The sequence below is a fragment of the Melanotaenia boesemani genome, chromosome 12, assembly GCF_017639745.1.
Source record: "Melanotaenia boesemani isolate fMelBoe1 chromosome 12, fMelBoe1.pri, whole genome shotgun sequence".
NCBI classification, from domain to species: domain Eukaryota; kingdom Metazoa; phylum Chordata; class Actinopteri; order Atheriniformes; family Melanotaeniidae; genus Melanotaenia; species Melanotaenia boesemani.
The window spans coordinates 22,448,421-22,457,950 of NC_055693.1; the positions used below are offsets into that span (position 1 = coordinate 22,448,421).

At 41.2% G+C, this 9,530-nt stretch overlaps 1 protein-coding gene across 1 annotated transcript; it reads left to right on the top strand.

Annotated features, from left to right (window-relative positions):
- Positions 1 to 227: 227 nt before the first annotated feature.
- On the top strand, positions 228 to 6,735 carry htr1fa (5-hydroxytryptamine (serotonin) receptor 1Fa). Its single transcript, XM_042000831.1, has 2 exons — positions 228 to 334; positions 2,151 to 6,735. Exon 2 carries the CDS (start codon positions 2,152 to 2,154, stop codon positions 3,346 to 3,348), a length of 1,197 nt encoding a protein of 398 aa, XP_041856765.1. The 5' UTR covers positions 228 to 334; position 2,151; the 3' UTR covers positions 3,349 to 6,735.
- The last annotated feature ends 2,795 nt before the right edge of the window (positions 6,736 to 9,530 follow it).

A 9,530-nucleotide genomic window follows, 5' to 3' on the forward strand; every position in this document is an offset into this window, starting at 1 on the left:
ACAGCTACTTCTTCATTTTCACCAATCATCTGACCAGTCGGTGTAGACTGGGCTTTTCAAATATGTGCTTTAAAGAAACAGAAGTTTAAACAAAGTGTTAAAGACTAAGGGTGAAAAGATTTCCATTGAAACAAACAATAATAATGATATAAGAGTAAGTATAAGAACAATATGAACTTTCTTTTGTCACAGTTTCTCTCTCTTTCTCTCTCTCTTCAGGTGCGGAGTAACAGAAGTAATACAATGGCAAATCTAGCAGGCAGCACAGATATGAGAAGACGGTCTGCTGCACACTAAACCAACTGAATGCAACAGTACGTTGAAGTATAGACAGGTAGGAACAGATTACCACTTTTTTACCTTTTAAAACTTTTGTTGGCAATGGAAGATTTTCAAAATCTGAAATGCTATGTGGCCTTGAGCAGAGCCTTTAAATCCCTTAATGTTTAAAACACATTTTTAAATTCATCTTCTTTTTATACACTTTGCTATCTTTGCTACCTGCACAGCCGAAGTATTGGCTTTGAATGTTTATAAGGCAAGAGAATGGTTAAGAAGTTGGGAAAAAATCCTCAAACTCGTTGGTGGACACCAGCGGTGAATGATGCTGTGAAGCTGAAGAAGGAGTCCTGTCAGGACTTTTTGGTATGCGGGACTCTGGAGGCAGTTGACAGGTATTGGCAGGCTAAGTGGAGTGTGGCTTCAGCGGTCGCTGAGGCAAAATCAGGCATAGTTTAGGACAGCCCATGGAGACCGACTTTTGGACAGCTTCAAGAAGATTATGGTCCACCATTTGGCAGCTCAGGAGAAGAAAGCAGTGCACCATCAACACTGTGTACAGTGGGGATGGGGTGCTGCTGACCTCGACTTGGGATATTGTGTGTCAGTGAAATGAGTACTTTGAAGACCTCCCGATTCCCACCAACACATCTTCCGATGAGGAAGCAGATTCTGTGGACCCAGGGGTGGGCTCTCCTATCTCTGGGCCTGAAGTTGCAGAGGTGGTTAAAAATCTCCTCTGTGGCAGTCCCTGGGGTTCTTCCAGAGTTCTTTAAGGCTGGATGCTGTGGGACTGTCTTCGCATTGACAGCATCACATGGACATCAGGGACAGTTCCCCTGGACTGGCAGACTGGGGTGGTGGTCTGCCTCTTCAAGAAGAGGGACCGGAGGGTGTGCTTCAACTCCAGGGGGATCACACTTCTTAGCCTCCCTGGTAAAGTTTATTCAGGGGTCTTAGAGAGGAAGGTCCATCGGATAGTTGAATCTTAGATTGAGAAGGAGCAATGTACAGTAGTTTTTCGCTCAGTCATGAAACAGTGAACCAGCTCTACACCCTCTTGGAGGGGGCATGGGAGTTCTCCCAACCAGTCTACATGTGCTCTGTGGACTTGGAGATAGCATTCAACCATGTCCCCCAGGGGCTCCTGTGTGGGGTGCTCCGGGAGTATGTAGTAATAGACCCCCTTGTTTGAGCTGTCTGGTCCCTGTTAGACCTGTGACAGAGATTGGTCGTAAGTCATACTTGTTTCCAGTTAGGGTTGGACTCCGCCAAGGCTGGCCTGTGTCATAGATTCTATTCATAACATTTATGAACAGAGTTTGTAGGCACAGCCGATGTGTTGAGGGGATCTGGTTTGGTGGTCTCAAGGTTGGGTCTCTGCTCTTTACAGATTATGTGGTTCTATTGACTTCATTCGGCTGTGATCTCCAACTCTCATTGGAAGTCTGGGCTTGCCTGCTTGGGCAGCTGCCTCTGCAACCCAACTCCAGATAAGCAGCTAGAAAATGGATGGATGGAAGTCTACTTTAGTAAAGAAAACATATATGACAGCTCTGTTTAGAAAAAAAAAAGAATGGTGTCTTTCTGCTCTGTAAAACGTGAAAACTCTTATATTGAAACAGTTTCTGATGAATTACAAGTTGCATTTTCTTGCTAAATATATTTAGCAATTAGGATGAAATAAATTAGCTTTATTTTAGATTTTTAGTAAGGGTGGGTTATTTTTGACTCGTAGGACAAAAGGTGTATACAGAATCTAAAGACAACAGACGGGTTAAGTGGAGATTTTTGGATACAGATTTCTAAATACAAGTTTCCCAGCTTCTTTTGATGTCTAATATCCAACTCTTCTTTAATTTTGATTGCAGAATGGATTTCCCCAATTGGACTGAAGGAGTATTTGACTCAAACAGCAGCAGTTTTGACTCCTTTGGGACTGCTAAACTCCCTCCCAGTAAAATCCTACTTACCCTAACCCTTTCTGTGGTTGCCATTCTAACTACATTCTTCAACTGCCTGGTGATCACAGCTATCGCTGTAACTCGCAAGTTGCACCACCCAGCCAACTACCTCATCTGCTCATTAGCAGCAACTGACCTGCTGGTGGCAGTGTTGGTCATGCCCTTCAGTATCATCTACATCCAGAAGGAAAAATGGGTCATGGGTGAAGTGGTGTGTACCATCTGGTTAAGTGTGGACATCACTTGTTGCACATGCTCCATCCTGCACCTTGCTGCAATCGCCATTGACCGTTACAGGGCCATCACTGATGCTGTGGAGTACTCTCATAAACGCACTGGGGCCAGGGCTGGTGCAATGGTGGCAGTAGTGTGGCTCTTGTCCATCCTCATCTCACTTCCTCCTCTACTTTGGCGGCACTACAGCGATGATGAAGAGCATAAAGACCAGTGCATCATCATCCACCATCACATGGCCTTTACTCTTTATTCCACACTTGGAGCATTTTACATTCCCCTGCTGCTCATTCTCATTCTCTATTATAAGATCTACCAGGCTGCTCAGACCCTGTACATGCGCAGGGAGGCCAGCAGAGCTAGCCGTCACTCATGTATGACCAATGGGAGTATGATCCCCTCATCTTACCCTGCTGGGGATGGTGAGGTTGATGGCGGGCCTCAAAGTCCAGCGCCTACAAGTCCTCCAGAAAAGTCTTTCTCTGAAGCCTCCACTGACGAAACTCCCCGTGAACGGGTGCGCATCTCAAGAAAGGCTTTGCAGAAGAAGTCACGCAGACAAGAGTCATGTAGTGAGTCTCGTCGAAGTCACTTCTACCAAGGTCCTCGGATCTCAGGCTCACGGGAGCGAAAGGCGGCGTCAACATTGGGTTTGATAATAGGGGCCTTTGTCATCTGTTGGCTGCCATTTTTTGTCAAGGAAGTGATTGTGAACACCTGTGGTTCTTGCAGTACTTCTGTGGAAATGGCTGACTTTCTTACATGGTTGGGTTACCTTAATTCTCTGATTAACCCCCTCATCTACACCATATTTAATGAAGACTTCAAAAAAGCCTTCCAAAGACTTGTTAGGTGCAGTCATTATCTCTGATAGTAAGATGTGATCAAACCTGCACACCATTTAAGATATGTATGTAACAGAGAAGGAGCAAAGGAAGGGTCAGAGAATACTGAATGAAAGCTGACCTATATACCTTAGAAAGGAGGATCTTGTTGCATGAAAGGACTGGTGGCCATTTTCAGACACTCCATCAGCCACTTTAACAGCCTAAATGGCATCAGCCCAGCAATGAGCTTTGCACTAAAATTCCACATTGAAATTCAAGCTCTACTATTAATAGAACAGCCTACAATCTTCTTGATGTTAACTGGTGTGTTTGAAGGGACACTGACATTTGTTTTGAGAGAACGGGCCTTAGCTGACTTTATTGATTTATAGGTTCCAAGCATTAGTGATAAGTCTCCTATGAAGGTCTTCAAATAGCTGACCATTATGTCTGTTTCATCTAATAACTCCCCTTCTGTCAGCCCAACACTATTGACTAAAATATGTGTATAAATTATGTGTATAATACAGCAACACATGAAGTCATTATTTCATGTTGCCAGGATGTTATAGAAGATGACTTTACACTGACTGTCATTACCATCATTAATAGAAGTATTTGTTGTAAAAAATGGTATCAGCCCTGCAAAACATCCAAACAAATATTATATAAACATTTGCAGCTTGCTGGGAAATTATGATTATAGCTTAGATTATTTGAAAGTCTAGAAATGCTTAAACTGGTGTGACTATCATTAACTTCATAATGCCTGTCCATAATATCCTGTTTAAATTTTTAGGCAAAGAATTAAGTCAAAATGCTTAGCAAGGTGAGTCTCATCAGCCATCTTGGAAAACCGTCCATGCACTTATGTCAGGTTAACAAAATCAGGCCTTCCTATAAATTAATGAGGAGAGAACTAATAGGCATTGGGGCCTGGAAACAAAATATGCTAAAAAAAATGCCTGTGGAAGTTGATGATTTTGTCCTTCTATCCCTCTGCAGTACATGCACAAGTTCTTACAACATCATCTTCATTTAGGTCTCCAGTTATAGTACCATGACAAGCTCAAAGTCAGTGATCATTACCAGGAGTTTTAGACTGTGTGTGTTTAAGGAAAATAGGGGGTTTGTTTGACTTCAAAGAGTACAGTTAAGACTGATATAATTTGACAAATTTGATTTAATTATAAGAAGGTCTACACTGGACGGAGAAAACTGCTTTGTATGCTGCAAACTGTAAGACAATGAGCTGATGACAGTGAATGAATATGAGTGGTTGGACTAGGCTGTACCACTAAACTAAGACATGAATGATGTAATTAAAGCATATTACCTTCAGTCAGTGCTTTTAAAAACTGCATTAAAGGTGGTTAATAGACATCTTACTGTATTGAAAATGTAAGCAAACAGTAATGATGGTATAGCTAGGAAATAGACTAAATGGCTTTGGTTACTGATCTATAAAATAATTTCTGTTGTTTTGACAGTCATGTTCAAACAACACTGGCTAGCTTGACAGTTAAAGTAGAATGTGGCCATGCAAGTAAACTCATCATCTTTTGTACAAATAAGTTTGCATATTTATAAGAATTATTATGTTAAAATGACTTGTAATTTAAGCAGAGAATAAGTATGAAACAAAATGAGAACTCTGTGTTATTTTCTGACTTCTCTCCCCACAATGTAATCTATGAATCCATGCAACATGTCTGACTGAACATGCCTGTCTGACTCAAGTACATGTTAAAAGGTGGCCTCTTGGGAAAACATATCAATGGCATGAAGGATACATTAGATTTGCAAGGTGTTTCATTTGACATAATTTACAGCTAAAATAAGTGTAGAGTTTTTAGAACTTATGGTACCATCTAATATATATTTTAGTCATTGTTTGAATTGCTAGTACATGTGACAGCTACAGGCATGTCACATTGCATTTGATGATACAAATGGGACAACATTGGCTTTGGCCATACTCTACTTTAAATAAGCCACAAAACTGAAAAAGAGTCCAAACATAAATTGTTTGTAGTTCTAAAGCTTCACACTGCTTTTATTTACATTCCAAGTAGTGCACTGCAAGGTTTGTGTTTAATTGGACTGACTGCCTGTCTCTGTCAGAATAGGCAAAGAACAGACAAGTTCAAGTGGTGCTTTATTTTCCTTAATCTTTGATTGTGAGCTGTTGCACCAAACAAAGATAGATGTGTAGTTTATTTGTTATGAAATCAAAGAATAGTTTCAGACAAACTGCAAGTATTTCTGAGAGCAGAGAACTGCTGCTTACCACAAAATGCACATAACTGAATATCAGTGTTGAGGAAATGAGTGACTCCCAGTGACAGTGGAGGGTGGATACCTTGGATGAGCCCCACAATACCCTGGCCCAATGTAACTCCTGGTCATAAATGTTAATGTTCCATGGTACTTCTTAAAGTTTGGGTGATATCCTCTCTGCATGCCTACTCAAAGTAACTTTTGCATTGTCTTCTGAGTCCTGCAACCACACAGCTGCAACTGCCATGAACTGTGCACATGCATCAATGTAACTGATTTGGCCAGTGATAAACATTTCATGGGTGAGGGGGTGATACATGTTCCTTTGCATAAGAGAATAATTCCACTTATTTGTATGGAGTCTTTAAATACAGTAACAGGTCTCTCAGTTATGATGTTTCTGTCTGAGTATAAAGAAATTTTTTCAGATTTTTTATGCTCGAGGATTACTAATCAAATAAGGAACTGCCTTTTTAGCCAGTATCACAAACTTGTGTATTCTTTTTGAGTATTTATCTATTTATGTATCTTTCGTGGAGCCAATAAACACCTCATGCATGTCTTAAACATCACATTGTAACATTTGATTAATTGAACGTAAGAGTCACTGGTGGAGAAATCCTCATAATAGTACTCCCACTCAAATCCTTGGAATAGAACTCCTTTTCTTTGCTGCCTTTGGGAGAACACGATATGTTGATAGCAGTGCTATGAATAAGTGAAATGTGATGGTGAGCTGAATGCCACTGAATAACACAAGGTGTGCAATATTCTTACATACAATTCAGACATGGTGACCATTTCATTTTATTTCTGTATCCCTGACAAAACATTCAACTAAAAACTTTCCACATAAGAAAAGACATTCCTGTTTAATTCTTAATTTTGATAAACTGGTTAAGGGAGTATATCAAGATGTCCCTGTATGTAAGGAAAGAGTGGTACTGGAATTGTTGAAATTATGTTTTATTTCTAAGCTGTCAACAGTCTGTTTATGTAACTTGACAGATCATTTTTCAAATTCTAATGTGATGACGCCCCCTTCTGGCTAGCAGAAGGACTTAGGACTTGAAGGTTTATGATGAACTCCATCACTTCTTTTCACAGCTGCTGCAAAGAGATTCGTGTATCCAGATACATGATATTGTTCATTAAGCATCATCTGTTAAACTAATAAAACAGTTAACAATCTGTGTCCTTGTTGTCTCAAATATTCATAGAAAAGTTATGTTTTATGTAAAATTCATCATTTATATACATAGCACAACCTAAGTTGATTTAGCTCAATACAACCCAATTAACAATTGTGGAACAGTTTCAGAATAATGCTCATACACTTTTCATTTGGAAATCACAGATACCAGCAATCATTTCAAAAGCCTGCATCTCTGATGTATGGGGTACATTAGTACCAAGGGAACTGATAACTTGCACATGCTGAAAAAGGCATAAAGGCTGCAAGGTACATTCAGATTTTAGAGCAACAAATGCTCTAGACAATGTCTGTTTTTGCAGATGGCTTTAAATATTTCTGCTAGACAATGATTTGCTGCATACTCAAAGAGTCTGAGTGCTGGGCTGTCATGCCTGCCGTCAAGACTTATTAATTGAAAACATTTGCAGATCATAAAATGTAAAATACTGCAAAGAATACTCGGGACTGTTGTTCAACCTTTACAAATATTATTGTTCTGGGAGACTTACACACAATGGGTCACATACTGGACTTGGTCATTACAGACTTCATTCCCATTTACAGTCTGCAGGCCCATGACGTGAGTGTGTCATACCATTGCGCTGGACATAACATCTGCTCCATTTTCTAAACCAAAATGTAAAATCAGTAGCATTGCTCAAATCAACCCACTTACATTGTCTGAAGATTTAAAAAATCTCTCCACCATTTTCAGATCCACCAATGACTGTGCTGAATACTATAACAGCACACTTTGGAGAGTTTTAGGTAAACATGCCCCATTGAAGACTAGAACTGTTTACTTCACAGGGTCTGCTCCCTGGTAAACAGAGGAACTGCAGAGGCTGAAAACAGCTGGTTGTGTTTTTGAGTGGCATTTTAACACATCTGCCCTGACCGTACGTGAAGTTGCTCACTGAGAGCACAAAAATATATTATGCACAATCACTTAAAACTGCTTGTTCTCTGTACTACTACAATCTGATAAATAGAGCACCTGGTAACTCCAAAAAGCTATCTTCTACCATAAATCACCTCTTGAAGCCAAAGGTGCTCTCAAGCACTTCTGCCTCTGGCAGTGCAGTGCAATGAATTCAGTGAATTTGCTACTAAAGTAAACACCATCCGTAGCTCTCTGGCCCACCTCACCTCTGAACCCCATGCCAAGTCAATTCAGCCAGTGAATAAGTTTGTGGAGTTTGAAACGGTGGAGCAGGTGGAATGCACTATTCACAGGATGGGGTCCTCCACCTGTCCACTGGACCCTCTCCCTACGGAGTTGTTAAGACAGCATCTCTCTGCCATAAGCCCTCTTATAACTTTGACAATAAATTCTACCCTCATATCTGGTTAGGTTCCATCGCCCCTAAAAAAGAGCTCTTGTTAGGTCACTACTCAAAAAACCTGGTCTAGACCCTACCACCTTTTCAAATTACAGGCCCATCTCCAACTTGCCTTTTATTTCAAAGGTCCTGGAAAAGGTGGTGGTTACCCAGCTTCAGGGCCACCTAAAGACTAGTGACCTTCAAGAAAAGTTTAAGTCCGGTTTTCATGCAGCACATGGCACAGAGACAGCCCTGGGCAGAGTCACAAATGATCTGCTGATGGCAACTGACAAAGGTTTTCCATCTCTTCTAGTCATCCTGGATCTAACAGTGGTTTTTGATACAGTGGACCAGCATATACTCCTTCGCCACCTGCAGTATACCACTGGTCAGACTAGAACTGTACTTAAATAGTTCCGGTATTTCCTCACAGGTAGGTCTAAATATGTAGCCCTATGGGATGCCAGGTTGAGGCCCCATGCTGTCACCTGTGGGGTCCTTCAGGGGTCCTTCCTTGGCCCTACCCTGTTTACCATCTATATGCTCCCCCTGGGTCACATCATCGGCAAGCATCTAATCCCTTTCCATAGCTGTGCCGACGATACTCAGGTCTACCTGCAGACTCCCACCTCACTGACGGCCATCTTCTCCACTCTCTCCTTCTGGATGAGATGAGAAAGGCGTGAATGACAAAAAAAAAAAAAAAAAAAAAAAGAAAAAAGATTTACAGCTTAATGGCACAAAAACCAAGGCTATCCTTGTTGGAACTTATCATCGGGTCCAATCCTCTCCCTACACAACTATTTCATTCTCCAGCCACTGCATCTCTCTCTCCACCTCTGTGACAAACCTTGGGGTCAGGTTTGACCCAAACCTTTCATTTGACCACCACATTCAACATCTCTATAAAACTTAATTTTTTCATCTCAAAAATATTTCCAACAGGCAAAAGGAAGCTGTTTAAAGTGCTTTCCACAGAGTAGGCACATTCGGTTTCTGCCCTTGAGGTGTGAAAGTGCATGCCTCATCACATTCAAACCCTTGTAGGTTTTGAGGCAGAACTTGCAGTGGTGTGTCAAATGAGCATATTGTTGACTGCGGATTACTCTGTCCCTCCCTCTTAGTTTTCATCTGGATGAAAAGACAAAAAAGCAAATTCTATGCAAGAGATTCGGTAGAGAAAAGTAAAACATTTGAAGTTGCTCATCTAACAGCTTACACCCCCCCCCCCAGTTTTCCCTCAGTGATGCTAAAAACATCTTTGTCTCCTCCAGGCTGGATTACTGTAATGCCCTCATTGTCGGGATCTTGCTCAGGAGCCTGCAGAAGCTTCAGCATATCCAGAACTAAACTGCCTGACAAGGAGGCAACCACATAATCCCTGTTTTGCAGTCCCTGCATTGGCAGCAGAGGACAGAGTATAAGA